The following is a 17,404-nucleotide window of genomic DNA, read 5'->3' as shown; positions in this document are numbered from 1 at the left end:
TCATGGTCTGAGAGTCTTTTAGGTGCATTTTGGCAAGCTACAAGCGGGCTATCATGTGCCTTTTACTGAGGAGTGGTGGTTCCAAACTTCTTCCATTTAGGAATGATGGAGGCCACTGTGTTCTTGGGGACCATCAATGTAGCAGAAATGTTTTGGTACCCTTCCTCAGATCTGTGCCTCGACACAATCCTGCCTCTGGGCTCTACGGACAATTCCTTTGACCTCATGGCTTGGTTTTTGCTCTGACATGCACTGTCAACTGTGGGACCTTATATAGATAGGTGTGTGCCTTTCCAAATTATGTCCAATCAATTGAATTTACCACAGGTGGACTCCAATCAAGTTTTAGAAACAGCTCAAGGATGATCAATGAAAACAGGATGCACCTGAGCTCAATTTCGAGTCTCATAGCAAAGGGTCTGAATTCTTATGTAAATAAGATATTTCTGTTTTTTATTTTTAATACATTTGCAAACATTTCTAAAATCCTGTTTTTACTTTTTCATTATGGGGTGTTGTGTGTAGATTGATGAGGGAGAAAATGAATTGAATCCGTTTTAGAATAAGGCTGTAACGTAACAAAATGTGGAAAATGTCAAGGGGTCTGAATACTTTCCAAATGCGCTGTACATCCCTCCCTACCTTGTACCCAGTATCGAAGGCTTTGCTTCGAAACTGAAGTAGCATAATCAGATTAAAGCATTGTGACTGGTTGTGTTTATGCCACAGATTAAATGTAATAGATTTTCAAAGTTAAATTACTAATATTTAGGCTACAATGAAGCATTAGGTTTTAGGTGCACAAGGAATAGCTGCTCATATCGTAGAGGAGGCAGAGCGTGCATTAAGCTTTCCTGAATAACTGGGCCTGCCGGGAGCATACTTATGTGGCCACATTATATGGCGATTTGGGAGAATGATGATCCGCAACAGACAGCACATCTCAGTTTCAGAAGTAAAAATACAGTCAGACTGGCCTGCTACAGTGCCTTTCTGGACCTTGTAAACTGTCGAAAGTTGACACACAACTGATCCAAATAGAATGAAACATTCAAATCACAGGGCTTTTGCACAACTATTCAAATTACATTTTCACTGCCGTTTCCAGCCTAGAGTAGAATTTTGTACTCACTTGAAGACAATAATGCAATTATTCATTGCATTGTGGTGTTGTAGGCTAGTCTGGGTAGGATACTTGTATTGTCTCTAAACAAGATCAATAGGGGCATTTTTTTTGTTTTTGTTTTTCACCTTTATTTAACCGGGTAGGCCAGTTGAGAACAAGTTCTCATTTACAACTGCGACCTGGCCAAGATAAAGCAAAGCAGTGCGACAAAAACAACAACACAGAGTTACACATGGGATAAGCAAACGTACAGTCAATAACACAATATAAAATCTGTATGCAGTGTGTGCAATTGAAGTAAGGAGGTAAGGTAATAAATAGGCCGTAGGGCCGAAGTAATTACAATTTAGCAATTAACACTGGAGTGATAGATGTGCAGAACAGGATGTGCATGTATAAATACTGGTATAAATACTGGTGTGCAAAAGAGCATAAAAAACAAAAAACAAATATGGGGATGAGGTAGGTAGTTGGTTGTTTGGATGGGCTATTTACAGATGGGCTGTGTACAGCTGCAGCAATCGGTAAGCTGCTCTGACAGCCGATGCTTGAAGTTAGTGAGGGAGATATAAGTCTCCAACTTCAGTGATTTTTGAAATTCGGTCCAGTCATTGGCAGCAAAGAACTGGAAGGAAAGGCGGCCAAAATAGGTGTTGGCTCTGGGGATGACCAGTGAAATATACCTGCTGGAGCGCATGCTACGGGTGGGTGTTGCTATGGTGACCAGTGAGCTGAGATAAAGCGGAGCTTTACCTAGCAAAGACTTATAGATGACCTGGAGCCAGTGGGTTTGGCGACAAATATGTAGCGAGGACCAGCCAACGAGAGCGTACAGGTCGCAGTGGTGGGTAGTATATGGGACTTTGGTGACAAAACGGATGGCACTGTGATAGACCGCATCCAATTTGTTGAGTAGAGTGTTGGAGGCTATTTTGTAAATGACATCACCAATGTCAAGGATCGGCAGGATAGTCAGTTTTACGAGGGTATGTTTGGCAGTATGACTGAAGGAGGCTTTGTTTTGTGAATTAGGAAGCCGATTCTAGATTTAATTTAGGATTGGAGATGCTTAATATGAGTCTGGAAGGAGAGGTTACAGTCTAGCCAGACACCTATGTATTTGTAGTTGTCCACATATTCTAAGTCAGATCCCTCCAGAGTAGTGATGCTGGACGGGCGGGCGGGTGCGGGCAGCGATCGGTTGAAGAGCATGCATTTAGTTTTAGTAGCGTTTAAGAGCAGTTGAAGGCCACGGAAGGAGTGTTGTATGGCATTGCAGCTCGTTTAGAGGTTTGTTAACACAGTGTCCAAAGAAGGGCCAGATGTATACAGAATGGTGTCGTCTGCGTAGAGGTGGATCAAAGAATCACCTGCAGCAAGAGCGACATCATTGACATCATTGATGTATACAGAGAAAAGAGAGCTCCGTGTCTCTTGTCTTCACTGTTCTTTCATGCTCAATGGTGCACCTGGCCTCTCTGCTGCTTATCAGCTATTCCTCTTTGTTCTAATACAAACTGTCCCTTGGCAACTTCCTTCAAACTGCGTGCAGAGACATACAAATGTTGTCCATGAGATCATCTGAACATTGCCAAAATCTCGCAATATCCCTTTAATTAGGAGTTTGTTAACCATTAGTAAACATTAGTAAACCATTGTATGTTTTTGTGACTACCTAGTTTATAAGTAGACTGTATAGTTTTAAGGAGTTTTCTCCAAACCTATGAGTACTATGCAATGAGACGTTTCCCAATGCTTGACCTCCTGTACCCACTGGATTAGATGTGAGCCAGAAGATGTGTTGCTCCATAATCAGTTACAGCCAAATTATCAAGTTGAGCAACAAAATAGACATGACAATCTGCTATTGTTATCAGATATTTTATGTGTGTGTTTGTTTCAAGGAGATAAGTCGGGGAGAAAGATGTCAGAGGTAACAACAGAATCGTCATGACTATTTAGGGATCAGGGATGGACAACACTAGAGTAGCAGAGTGCTTACAGGGCCACCCAAGCTAATACCTGCCTATGTCTCTGTCCACTGTTGACGTGAATCTGTTTACGAAGAAACAAACAGTGGGCTATGAGGTAGCATCATGTTTGTTTCTGTCTTTCAGGCCAAAGAATGAAGTGAAAGAACAGAAAGAAAAGTAAGTACAGACTCTTGCTGTGTTGTGACTATGTGCCTTAATTTGAAAAGATATACTTTTTTTATTTTATTTTCATCTGTCTTTTTCGCATTGTCTTTCTCCTGCTATCTTTCTCCATCTTCTTCTCTCTCTCTCTCTCTCTCTCTCTCTCTCTCTCTCTCTCTTTATCGCTCTTCCTCCTGTGCTCACACGTTTCCGGAATTTCTCTTTCTCAACCTGTGTGTTGTTACGCACAGTATACAACAATGTATCAAATGATCACTGACACCACCATGTTGGCACAGATCCAGTGATCTTCCTGTAGTTTCGGAGTTCACAAAGAATCACATCCCTTCTATCCATTCTAATTCCATGACCCTTTGAGCTTTCAGGTGAGACACACAGAAAACCCACAGAATACTTCAATTCAGGTGAATGAGTGACACCTGATGAGGTCAATGCCTTCGGCACCTTTCATTTATTGTCATTTTTTTATACACCTGCTTCTCTTTACATTCCTCTGTTATGGTCCTTCCTTTACTCTCTATACATGTCTTTAAGTATGTCTCAGGGTTCATGTCTCTACCTTTGTTTTACAGGCTCCTGTGATGTGTAGATAACGCTGTGTGTTTTTAGAGACCCTCTTTAACCTTTTATTTTTTCACTGTTTATGGGTCTGGCTTTAGTGGTTCTGTTCCACTACAATTCGCCTCTACATGGGATTGTCTCGTTTTCCTATTGCCTAATCCTATAGCATTACGAGGGTTTTTGATAGTATTTAGGTTTTATATGTCGGGTATCCTGCAGTATAGATGAGGGTTTGTTTCTGAGACCTCTGACCGACCTTGTTTTAACCATTTATGTGTATGAAGAGTGATGGCTTTAGTGCTCCTTGCCACCATGATTCTACTCTACACTCTGTACACTTCTGTTGTTGATGCTACCGTGCGTTACTGTTGGCTCAACTTTGACCTCTGACTTTGCTGTGTTCAGGGGCCTCTTTGGTAGTTAGAGTTAGAGGTCGACCGATTAATCGGAATGACCGATTAATTAGGGCCGATTTCAAGTTTTCATAACAATCGGTAATCGGCATTTTTGGACACCGATCATGGCCGATTACATTGCACTCCACGAGGAGACTGCGTGGCAGGCTGACTACCTGTTATGCGAGTGCAGCAAGGAGCTAAGGTGCTAGCTAGCATTAAACTTATTTTATAAAAAACAATCAATCTTAACATAATCACTAGTTATGGTTGATGATATTACTAGTTTATCTAGCTTGTCCTGCGTTGCATATAATCGATGCGGTGCCTGTTAATTTATCATTGAATCATAGCCTACTTCGCCAAACGGGTGATTTAACAAGCGCATTCGCGGAATAAGCACTGTCGTTGCACCAATGTGTACCTAACCATAAACATCAACGCCTTTTTTAAAATCAATACACAAGTATATATTTATAAAACATGCATATTTAGTTAATATTGCCTGCTAACATGAATTTCTTTTCACTAGGGAAATTGTGTCACTCTTGCATTCTGTGCAACAGAGTCAGTGTATATGCAGCAGTTTGGGCCGCCTGGCTCGTTGCAAACTGTGTGAAGACTATTTCTTCCTAACAAAGACAGCCGACTTCGCCAAACGGGGGATGAGTTAACAAAAGCGCATTTGCGAAAAAAGCACAATCGTTGCACGAATGTACCTAACCATAAACATCAATGCCTTTCTTAAAATCAATACACAGAAGTATATTTTATTAAACCTGCATATTTAGTTAAAAGAATCCAGGTTAGCAGGCAATATTAAACTAGGGAAATTGTGTCACTTCTCTTGCGTTCATTGCACGCGGAGTCAGGGTATATGCAACAGTTTGGGCCGCCTGGCTCGTTGCGAACTAATTTGCCAGAGTTTTACGTAATTATAACATAACATTGAAGGTTGTGCAATGTAACAGGAATATTTAGACTTATGGATGCCACTCGTTAGATAAAATATGGAACGGTTCCGTATTTCACTGAAAGATTAAACGTTTTGTTTTCGAAATGATAGTTTCCGGATTTGACCATATTAATGACCTAAGGCTCGTATTTATGTGTGTTATTATGTTATAATTAAGCATATGATTTGATATTTGATAGAGCAGTCTGACTGAGAGGTGGTAGGCAGCAGCAGGCTCGTAAGCATTCATTCAAACAGCACTTTCGTGCGTTTGCCAGCAGCTCTTCGCTGTGCTTCAAGCATTGAGCTGTTTATGACTTCAAGCCTATCAACTCCGGAGCTAGTTAGCGGGGTGCACACTAATAGCGTTTCAATCGGTGACGTCACTTGCTCTGAGACCTTGAAGTAGTTGTTCCCCTTGCTCTGCAAGGGCCACGGCTTTTGTGGAGCGATGAGTAATGATGCTTTGAGGGTAGCTGTTGTCGATGTGTTCCTGGTTCGAGCCCAGGTAGGGGCGAGGAGCGGGACGGAAGCTATACTTTTACACTGGCAATACTAAAGTGCCTATAAGAACATCCAATAGTCAAAGGTATATGAAATACAATTGGTATAGAGAGAAATAGTCCTTTAATAACTACAACCTAAAACTTCTTACCTGGGAATATTGAACACTCATGTTAAAAGGAACCACCAGCTTTCATATGTTCTCATGTTCTGAGCAAGGAACTTAAACATTAGCTTTTTTACAGGGCACATATTGCATTTTTACTTTCTTCTCCAATACTTTGTTTTTGCATTATTTAAACCAAATTGAACATGTTTGATTATTTATTTGAGGCTAAATTGATTTTATTGATGTATTATATTAATTGTAACTAAAAGTGTTCATTCAGTATTGTTGTAATTGTCATTATTACAAATAAATAAATACAGTAAAATAATCGGCTGATTAATCGGTATCGGCCTTTTCTGGCCCTCCAATAATCGGTATTGGTATCGGCGTTGAAAAATCATAATCGGTCGAACTCTAGTTAGAGTCACAGTGGTAGTGTTAATGATGCTACCAAAAGGCCTTTGAACGTCATCCTAAGGAAGCTAGCTCAAGTCCAGGTTCACCCAAGCCTGTTCCTTTCTTGTCACACAAGTTTGGACACACCTACTCATTCGAGGGTTTTTCTTTATTTTTACTATTCTCTACATTGTAGAATAATAGTAAAGACATCAAAACTATGAAATACACATATGGAATCATATAGTAACCAAAAAAGTATTAAACAAATCAAAATATATTTTATATTGTAGATTCTTCAAAGTAGCCAACCTTTGCCTTGATGACAGCTTTGCACACCCTTGACATTCTTTCATCCAGCTTCATGAGGTAGTCACTTGGAATGCATTTCAATTAACAGGTGTGCCATGTTAATTGTTAATTTGTGGAATTTCTTTCCTTCTTAATGCGTTTGAGCCAATCAGTTGTGTTGTGACAAGGTAGTGATGGTATACAGAAGATAGCCTTATTTGGTAAAAGACCAAGTCCATATTATGGCAAGAACAGCTCAAATAAGTAAAGAGAAACGATAGTTCATTAAACGCTTTGATGAAACTGGCTCTCACGAGGGCCGCCACAGGAAAGGAAGACCAAGAGTTACCTCTGCTGCAGAGGATAAGTTCATTAGAGTTACCAACCTCAGATTGCAGCCCAAATAAATGCTTCACTGAGTTCAAGTAACAGACACATCTCAACATAAACTGTTCAGAGGAGATTGTGTGAATCAGGCCTTCATGGTCAAATTGCTGCAAAGAAACCACTACTGAAGGACACCAATAAGAAGAGACTTGCTTGGCCCAAGAAACATGAGCAATGGACATTAGACCGGTGGAAATATAACCTTTGGTCTCATGAGTCCAAATTTAAGATTTTTGGTTCCAACCGCAGTGTCTTTGTGAAACGCAGAGTAAGTGAACGGATGATCTCTGCATGTGTGGTTCCCACCGTGAAGCATGGGGGAGGTGTGATGCTGTGGGGGTGCTTTGCTGGTGGTACTGTCAGTGATTTATTTATAATTCAAGGCACACTTAACCAGCATGGCTACCACAGCATTCTGCAGCGATACGCCATCCCATCTGGTGTGCAGAGTGGGAATATCATTTTTTTGTTCAACAGGATAATGATCCAACACACCTCCAGGCTGTGTAAGGGCTATTTGACCAAGAAGGAGAGTGATGGAGTGCTGCATAAGATGACCTGGCCTCCACAATCACCCGACCTCAACCCAATTGAGATGGTTTGGGATAAATTGGACCGCAGAGTGAAGGAAAAGCAGCCAACAAGTGATCAGCATATGTGGGAACTCCTTCAAGACTGTTGGAAAAGCATTCCAGGTGAAGCTGGTTGAGAGAATGCCAAGAGTGTGCAAAGCTGTCATTAAGGCAAAGGGTGGCTACTTTGAAAAATCTACAATGTAAAACATATTTTGATTTATTTAACACTTTTTTTCGTTACTACATGGTTCCATGTGTGTTATTTCGTAGTTTTGATGTCTTATTCTACAATGTAGAAAATATTCAAGATCCTTGAATTTGTGTCCAAACTTTTGACTGGTACTGTATACCCTGCAGCTGTAAAATCTCATATACTGTTATCTCAAACATGATGAATCAGCGAGCTCGGCTGCCCCTCATCGTCCAGTATTTATTTCAAAATGTTAAGAGTAGCCGAAGGAGTGTTTTGGGAAAAAAAAAAAAAATTCCATAGCCAAAATTAAGTATGAAACTTGTGAAACCCTTTCTGGTGTAAGAGGGTACCCGAGTGGCACAGCGTTCTATGGCACTGCATCTCAGTGCAAGAGGTGTCACTACAGTCCCTGGTTCAAATCCGGGCTGTATCACATCCTGCCGTGATTGGGAGTCCGATAGGGTGGCGCACAATTGGCCCAGCGTCATCCGGGGTAGGCCGTCATTGTAAATAAGAATTTGTTCTTAAGACCGGCCTAGTTAAATAAATGTTAAATAAAATTTAAAACAAAGAATGTCTCGAAGCCAGTGTTCATTTCTTTTCCCAGAACGGTGACAAAATGTCTCAACCTCTAGATTTCTTATCATTTGGTTCTATTTCAGTCCATTCTCAGTCCATATAGTCTCTGTCTGAATGAACAATTGACTGACTGATATCTGAACTCTGTTCAGTTTATTTATCTCTGTCCTTCCTCCTCAGATGTCTCTGCGTTATTGTGCTTCTTTCTCTTTTTCCAGAAAACCCTGGAAAGGCAAGGGCAAAGGCCAAAAGAGAAAGCGAAAGAAAAAACGTGACAAAAAGAATCGCCAAGCGTATGTCAGCTCGGCCTTCTCCCCGCTCCACCTGCACCTGACTGTGGCGTTTCTGATCATTAAGCTTGTTTGGGAGGAGTTAATTTGCCCCTTTTAATTAATTGTCTCTCTCTATTCACGGCCCCACCACTCCGCCCAATACCACCACACACATCAATTGGCATCAGACTGTAGATAGATGTCATCCCTAAATAATAAATAACATCTGATCCTAGATCTATGTTTAGGGGTGACTTCTACCTCATATCACCACACCTCACACGATTCACCCATAACCCTACCTCCTTACCTCACTACCACCCCCACCCCCCTGGTGATAAGGCACCCGGGGGGGAGGAATGGAGTGATAGGGTAATGGTAAAGGTAACAGAACTGAACCTACCAGCATGGCTTTTTGCAGGCGATGTCACTAATCCAGTATCTGTTGTGGGAATCATCCAAGGCCTATGTCAGTGTTGAGTCTGTCTCGCTTTGCTGTGTCTCCAACCTGTCCTTTCTTTTTTAGTGTTTCTTTTTATCCCTCCAAACAAGCTTTTTCTGTTCCGTCCACCATCACTGGGCTTTGTTTGTGATACGAGAGATGGCTATCACATTGTTGTTTCTTTCTGGGTTATGTAAACCAACAAATTGTTTAGCCCATTCTGTTTGTGCGTTCTCTTTGTTGCCTCTATGGGTCTGAACAACACAAAGAACACAAAAAGATGTTTCGTTTGGTGCTGTTTTCACCGGAAAGAGGTGCTCATGTTTCTGAAATGGTCTTAATGTCAAAGAATAGAGTTGTTCTGTTCGTTGTGCTGTGCCTTTAGTTCTCAATGGAATGTCTGTCTGTCGTCCCCCATACTCAGTGAAAAAGGTTTTGTCCACTATTAACACCTCTGTGTGGGAACATAATGGCACAGTCTCTAGTGTTCTGTCATTTAAACCAGATCTATCTTCTGGTATCTACTGGAACTCTATCTGATCTGTGTCTATAAGGGAAAACATTTACTTGTAATCTTTTAATTCAATATAAACTCATCCTGTATCTTTAGGGATGAGTTGAATTTGACAGTTTTTTTGTTGTAAGCCTCACGTCCCAGCCAAAGCTTGCTGGTGCATGTCTAACCGAAACAATGCATACTGTACGTGGGCAAGCCAATCATCCTAAAAATCACTCCCCCCTACGAGACAGTAGGAGGGGGTCTCCCTGCCAGCATGGGCTGAGTCGGGAGCCAGGAGACAGGGGAGAGAGAGATAGTGAAGGGTGTAGGTCTAATTTTGCTGCTTGCAAAGTGGTTCTGTTTTTGTACAACCCTCTGGTCACATGCTACAATTCATCCTATTTTACCCACACCACAGACTGCACATTGACACAGACTGCACATTGACACAGACTGCACATTGACACAGACTGCACATTGACACAGACAGCACATTGACACTGGGAGTGTGAAGTTGCAGCATGTAATAAGAGGGTTGACCTTAAGGAAAATGACCTTGGAAGTGTTTTTCTATATTAACACCATTATAATAAACATCCTCCCTCTCTTTTTCCCTTCCTCTTTTTTTCCTCTTCTTCATCCTTCCCCTTATCATTTCCTCTCCTCTCTCTCTGTCTATAGTCAGTGCGAGCCATGTTGTGATGGCTGTTTAGCGAGGAGAAAGCGGTTGTTCATCCAGAACCCTCTGACCTGCCAGTGTTCCTGCAGAAACTCTGACGCCGACTGCAAGGCACGTCAGCTGGAGCTCAATGAGAGGACCTGCAGGTGTGTGGGGGGGCGTGTTACATCACTCTTGGACTCATAACTCCCTTTGGTAACCAAGAAGGTGTTTGGTGGCATTTCTTGACCACATGAAGGCATACCATTAGCCAAGAACCTGACCAAGACATTGGCGCTAAGACCACGAGTGTGTGTTTTCATACAATCATATGTTTCTGTCTATCTTCTCTGTGATCCCCAGATGTGACAAGCCCAGGAGATGAGTCTAAGCTGCAGATGAAACGACGTGAAGGGACATTCACAAGATATTTCACAGCACTTTCGACTCTGAGCTTATCTTCTTTGTGGGAAGCATTCCCCTGGACTGACTGAGAAACAGCAGAGAGAAAAGAGAGGGGGAGAGAGAAAGAAATAATAAATTAATAGAAAAATAATCCCAATGTATCTGTATATACTAAGAGAGAGATAAAGAAAAAGTACAGAATTTGTATTGCTGCTAAAAGAGCTAACTAAAACCCATCGTTTGGCGTTTGACTGGACTATGGTTTTGATGTTGATTCATTTATGCAAATACTTCACTGGATGTGTGTTAGTGTACTGTGGTTATGTGTCAAATCATGAGGAACAAAACCTTGCTATGTGGTATGTATATCCACGAATAGAAGAGGAAGAGAAGATGAAGGAAGAACATTCTTCCTCTGCAACATTCTTCCTGACCCATAGACTCCCTTTGCAGGAGCCCAATGGCAATGGCAGGACAGCCAATGGGAGATGGGGATCCGTCCCTTTATGACAGCACTTCCTTTACCTTAAAGGAAGTTCTAGAACTGATGCGTGGAACGTGTGGAAAGCTAGAACTGTGTATTTTGCTGCCCTAGCTAGCAGCGGAACTGGATTTGGAGTGCCATAATACCTTTAAAGGGATACTGATGATTGATTTTTGGTATATATGGAAACCACTAGAAACAACTGATACTGTAGCTTGATTCCATTGAGAAACTGCCTCACAAACTGTGCTAATCACTTTAGAGTGAGAAATCCTGAATTAGCTTCTTAAATTATTTTTGTTTATTTTGGGGGGAGGGGAGGGGGGTGGTATGCTGTCTGTGGTTGAACTTAATACAGAATGCAGTAGTATCGATGGCAAGCAGTCTGTATATACTATACATACTTAATATCCCTTATGTCATAGTCCACTATAGATAATTTATAATGTTAGAGTATTTTCAGTATTCAGTCCTCTACCCATATTTAATTTGACCTATTTATATATCAAGTGTTATGTTCCTTTGGGTTTCCCCCCTTCCTGCTATGTGATGCCATTGTGGTCTCCATTCTGCCTAGCTACAAGGAGACACTCTGCTCTAGGCTTTTATAAGAAAAAGAAAAAACTTTACATTAACATTCCTGAAATGGATCATTTGTATGGACGCCATCTATTCTGGATTTATCAACCCTTTTTATAGAGGGTGGAGGTTCTGCGTGTGATTTTTAACCTGCTCTATGGTCTTGGCGTGCGTGCGTGCGTGTGTGTGCGTGTGTGTGTGTGTGTGCGTGCGTGTGTGTGTTAGCGAGGCAGAGGAGGCTTATGCTTGTCTTGAGCTCCATCACGCAAATAACAATAAACCATTGCTAAAAGAAAGCTTGGCCTACCAAGTCAACTGTTTGTATTACAGCTAGCAATCTGCAATATCAAGAATATATGATTTCATGATAATAGTACTTATTGTTTCTTTTCCAATATTAACATGTTTTTTTCTGTGACAGTGTAAAGTAGTAAAGCATATTTATTTACAAATGAAATTGCTTTTTTTGTATATCAAATTGAGGAAAAGGTTGCTGTGTTTTGAAGCAGTGGGTTTTGAAGAGGTTGTATGCGTTATTGTTTGTGTTGTGTTTGAAACAGCTTCTCCAACATACGACAGCCATCTTTGATATCTGTTATGACTACAAAACTCAAAAAGGTATGCACTCACACAGCTCATAAGAGCATGTGCCGTGGAATATAAAACATGATTCAAAAGAAGAAATTCCTGAACACCTGTGACAAAGATCTGTAAACCAAAATAGTTTATGAATAAAAAGGTGAGATTCTGCAAGGCAGCAGTGTGGAGGAATTTCTTCTTTTGAATGCCCATGGAACTCCAGAAATCCATGAGGCACACGGAGAAATACTTCTGATGACCTCTTACCTAGGAACTTTGGAAGTGTGTTTTTACCTGCCATAGGCCACATTCAAATTCTTTAAATTGTCTTCCTTCCGCTCTCACAAAGTGACCTGACAGGTGCTGGTCACTGATCACAATGAGTGAGTTAGCGATGCGAGATAGCATGTTCACCACTAACAACGGTGGACTAGTTACTGTAAAAATACTCTTGTGAAATAATCTCAGACTATTATCCCTGCTTTGCTATGTGGTAAAGGTTTAGTGACAACAGCCTCTAGTCCAGTGGTTCCCAACCAGGGGTACTAGGACCCCTGGGGGAACTTGGCCTATCCACAGGGGGTACTTGAGAAGACTCATTAGACCATAGGCCTACTGGTAAAATTCACATGAGGGAGTACTTCAGGGGTACTCTGGGCAGAGCAGAATTCAGTTGGTGGGATAGTAACTGAAAAAGATTGGGAACCACTGCATCTAGTCTATCAACTATATCCAATACACTGCCAGTTTCTGTAAGGACAGACACTTGGAGACAAGAAGCAAGTACAGGGCGTGAACATTTAATTAATAAACAGACATGAAACAGGACAGGACAGCGTCTGGACATGAAAAACATAACGACAATAATGCTGACACTGGGATGAAACGGGAACAGACAGATATAGGGAATGCAATCAAAACGTAAAGGAGTACAGGTGAGTCCAATGAAGTGCTGATGTGCGTAATGAAGGTAACAGATGTGCCAGGTAGGGGGAGCGGGAGCAGGCGTGACAGTTCCCCCCCTCTAGGGGCGCCACCCCGGGCGTCCCACCTGGGTGAGCCTGATGGGCCGATGCATGGGCACCAGACAAGCCGGCTGAGGCGTAGAAGCCCTACGATCCGGCTGAGGTGTGAAAGCCTGATGATCCCCCTGAGGTGTGGGAGCCTGACGAGCGAGCTGAGGCGTAGGAGCCTGACGAGCCGGCTGAGGCGTGGAAGCCTGACGAGCCGGCTGAGGCGTGGGAGCCTGACGAGCCGGCTGAGGGATGACGTGGGATGGGAGCCTGCCGAGCAAACCGAGGCAAGGAAAACTCTCGAGCCAGCTAAGGCGTGGAAGCCCGACGAGCCAGCTGAGGTACCCCCGGTTCCATCGGCAGCGGCACCCGGACCCGACGTCACCAACAAAAACAAAAACTCCCTGATTATTAAAATTGTGGTGTCAACGTTCTGTAAGGCTAGACACTTGGAGATGAGAAGCAAGTACAGGGAGTGAACATTTAATTAATAAACAGACTTGAAACACATTTACATTACATTACATTTAAGTCATTTAGCAGACGCTCTTATCCAGAGCGACTTACAAAATGGTGCATTCACCTTATGATATCCAGTGGAACAACCACTTTACAATAGTGCATCTAAATCTTTTAAGGGGGGGGGGGGGGGGGGTAGAAGGATTACTTTATCCTATCCTAGGTATTCCTTAAAGAGGTGGGGTTTCAGGTGTCTCCGGAAGGTGGTGATTGACTCCGCTGTCCTGGCGTCGTGAGGGAGCTTGTTCCACCATTGGGGTGCCAGAGCAGCGAACAGTTTTGACTGGGCTGAGCGGGAACTGTGCTTCCTCAGAGGTAGGGGGGCCAGCAGGCCAGTGGTGGATGAACGCAGTGCCCTTGTTTGGGTGTAGGGCCTGATCAGAGCCTGAAGGTATGGAGGTGCCGTTCCCTTCACAGCTCCGTAGGCAATCACCATGGTCTTGTAGCGGATGCGAGCTTCAACTGGAAGCCAGTGGAGAGAGCGGAGGAGCGGGGTGACGTGAGAGAACTTGGGAAGGTTGAACACCAGACGGGCTGCGGCGTTCTGGATGAGTTGTAGGGGTTTAATGGCACAGGCAGGGAGCCCAGCCAACAGCGAGTTGCAGTAATCCAGACGGGAGATGACAAGTGCCTGGATTAGGACCTGCGCCGCTTCCTGTGTGAGGCAGGGTCGTACTCTGCGAATGTTGTAGAGCATGAACCTACAGGATCGGGTCACCACCTTGATGTTAGTGGAGAACGACAGGGTGTTGTCCAGGATCACGCCAAGGTTCTTAGCACTCTGGGAGGAGGACACAAGGGAGTTGTCAACCGTGATGGCGAGATCATGGAACGGGCAGTCCTTCCCCGGGAGGAAGAGCAGCTCCGTCTTGCCGAGGTTCAGCTTGAGCTGGTGATCCGTCATCCATACTGATATGTCTGACAGACATGCAGAGATGCGATTCGCCGCCTGGTTATCAGAAGGGGGAAAGGAGAAGATTAATTGTGTGTCGTCTGCATAGCAATGATAGGAGAGACCATGTGAGGATATGACAGAGCCAAGTGACTTGGTGTATAGCGAGAATAGGAGAGGGCCTAGAACAGAGCCCTGGGGGACACCAGTGGTGAGAGCGCATGGTGCGGAGACAGATTCTCGCCACGCCACCTGGTAGGAGCGACCTGTCAGGTAGGACGCAATCCAAGCGTGGGCCGCGCCGGAGATGCCCAACTCGGAGAGGGTGGAGAGGAGGATCTGATGGTTCACAGTATCAAAGACAGGACAGCGTCTGGATATGAAAAACATAATGACAATAATGCTGACACGGGGATGAAACAGAGGAACAGACAGATAGGGAAGGCAATCAAAACGTGAAGGAGTACAGTTAAGTCCAATGAAGCGCTGATGCGCGTCACAAAGGTGATAGGTGTGCGTAATGATGGGCAGCCTGGCACCCTTTACCGCCAGGGAGGGGAAGCGGGAGCAGGCGTGACAGTTTCTTCAGTTATATCACACCCTCTGAACCAATAATGCTAATTATGGAAGCCCATGGTAACCTAGGTTGAATATACTTGTTATCTTCAACCTAGACGGTAACCAGGAAGTATCCTGTGGCCTCATTTATAAACTACATATGTACAAAATATACCTCAAAATGTGCATGTGCCAGTTGTCACAGAAAAGTTGGCATTTTACAAATTTCACTTGACATGAGAAGGTGCTCAATTCCCCGCAAACCTTAGACCATGCGTACGCACATCTGCTAGTGGTTTAAATATTGTATTACAAGCTGGCAAGTGAGTATTGTGTGCAAATGGGGGACATGATCAAAAGCTTATTTAGAATGCAGCCATTTGCTGTTAGTAAGAAAAGCGAAAATCAGTGTTTTATTTTTTTATAGGAATCTTTTACATATTATTTTATTTTCATAACCATTTCAGAGTAAAAAATATGCGCTGCAAGTCCTCCCTCTCCCATTTTTAGGAGCATACAAACCCACATCGGTGGTTGAAAGATGAACAAGGTCGACACTTCCAGTACAGTTGGTGATGGTAATCCACCTTAAAGTTGGTTGCCAACCGCCATATAAAATCCACAGAAGAAGAAGAAGAAGAAGTATGAATGAGGAGATAATAATCAAAGAAAACTAACCTAAAACTTTCTAGGTTTCCCCTTTTATCTGTGGATTAATTGTCAATTTCTTTTATTGTCGATTTTGTGTGACTCAAAATGGGTAAAAATTCTACAAAGATCCAGGAAAAAAAGGACCATGTGCATTTCAGGAAAAATAACAACCCAAAGTTTATTTCCTTGGACAAATTAGCTAGCAACAGCAAGCTAGCAAAATGTCCATACATGCTCCATGTGTGTTTTAACCTGTCCCCAAATGAATATGTTGGTTCACAGTTGGTTTTGGTATTTCAACCTGCGTGTCATGACTGGGTCTGGTGAGGAAAGGCAAAATCAACATGCACAGATGGCAGACGCACGCGCTGAGTCGTTTTGGTCAGCATGTAACAGGAAATATGCTATGTATGGCGTGCCCCAAGTTTATACATTTCAATATACGTGAGCAGACTTTTCAAAAATGCCGCGTGCAAAAATGTTGTCTGAAATTTACGCAACAGTTATAAATGAGGCCCCTGGGGAGCAGAGCAGAAAATCCAATCCTAATCTCCCTGTAAATGTGGATTACAGGGAGTTTGTTGGGTTTTTGGCCATGTTTGTTTTGAAACAGGCGCCCTCTTAGTCCCAGAGGTAGCCATTTCCCGCCGGATTACCCATTAGCGCAGAGCGCTAATGCAGTTGTGTGAAAACACTTCTATACCACAACGATGTATTCTACTCATGAAATATACCATAAACCCATTTAATCCCAGGGGCCCTCACACGGCTAAACACCCTTAAGAATGCCATAAACTATTTAATCTGTGATTTACTCTTGTATCCAGGGCAGGTGAGCGACCTAGCCATCCATTTCTCTCCCCCGCTAGCTATGTAAATATAGCCTAACACAAGCTAGCTAGCTGACCTGCTGGACTTTACTCTGTTAGTTTAGCAACGGCGAGTCTGTGACAGATTTGATTGTTTTTATAAAGGGACAGTTTAATGTGTGATCCAACACTGTTATCATTCTGGTTCCTCTTTCTCGCTTAATGGAGGGAAAATATAACGGGAAGTCCAGAATGACTAAGCGTTTTTGTTGTTGTTTGTGAAGTATTGTGTTTTAGTCAAGAACTCCAGCCATGGTTATGTTACTACTATATATACAGGTCTGGTTGTCCGCATTTAGTAACTCTTCAGAAAGACAGACTTTTCCCACAGACTTACTTTTCCAATGTTTATTGATTTATCATGGTGGGGAACTCTCCTTGTACACTGTTTGTCTCTTTCTCTCTCCATTAATTTATCTGTTGTAATCTAGAGCAATATTTTATGGCAAACCCCACAGGGAGCAGAATGACATATTATTTATTTAAAGTCTAACCCGTTGGGGGGGAGGTTCTAAGCTAACGTATAGAATTGTTTTAAGATGGTCATACTATGGATCATTTTGGACCCCTTTCGGTCAAAACAATATAATATTGAATTTGGCCTTTACTACTATAGCCCAGAGAAACGCATTGAATAACACATTCATTAATGGCAAAGAATACAGTCCAAAAATGAATTAGAAGAAACAAGCTTTTGAAGTCTAGAAGATATAAGAAAGCTCAGAAAATATGCAGTACCAGTCAAAAGTTTGGACAC

General features: G+C 42.6%; 1 protein-coding gene across 3 annotated transcripts in view; it reads left to right on the top strand.

The window, feature by feature from the left end:
* LOC106571482 (vascular endothelial growth factor A-A) overlaps positions 1–12,023 on the top strand; it is a 29,502-nt gene extending 17,479 nt beyond the window's left edge. For 2 of the 3 annotated variants that reach the window (XM_082961838.1, XM_014144644.3), the window contains exons 5-8: positions 3,244–3,276; positions 8,446–8,520; positions 10,122–10,265; positions 10,462–12,023. In XM_082961838.1, coding sequence (XP_082817964.1) covers positions 3,244–3,276; positions 8,446–8,520; positions 10,122–10,265; positions 10,462–10,483 — 274 coding nt within the window. In that variant the 3' untranslated portion in view covers positions 10,484–12,023. The remainder of the gene's footprint in view (positions 1–3,243; positions 3,277–8,445; positions 8,521–10,121; positions 10,266–10,461) is intronic. The other variant, XM_014144645.3, reaches the window with a different exon arrangement.
* The last annotated feature ends 5,381 nt before the right edge of the window (positions 12,024–17,404 follow it).

Source organism: Salmo salar, chromosome 15, assembly GCF_965601325.2.
Source record: "Salmo salar chromosome 15, fSalSal1, whole genome shotgun sequence".
In the NCBI taxonomy this organism is placed as follows: Eukaryota; Metazoa; Chordata; class Actinopteri; order Salmoniformes; family Salmonidae; genus Salmo; species Salmo salar.
Note: the sequence above shows the minus strand (reverse complement) of the source record. Positions and strands in the feature narration are given on the sequence as shown.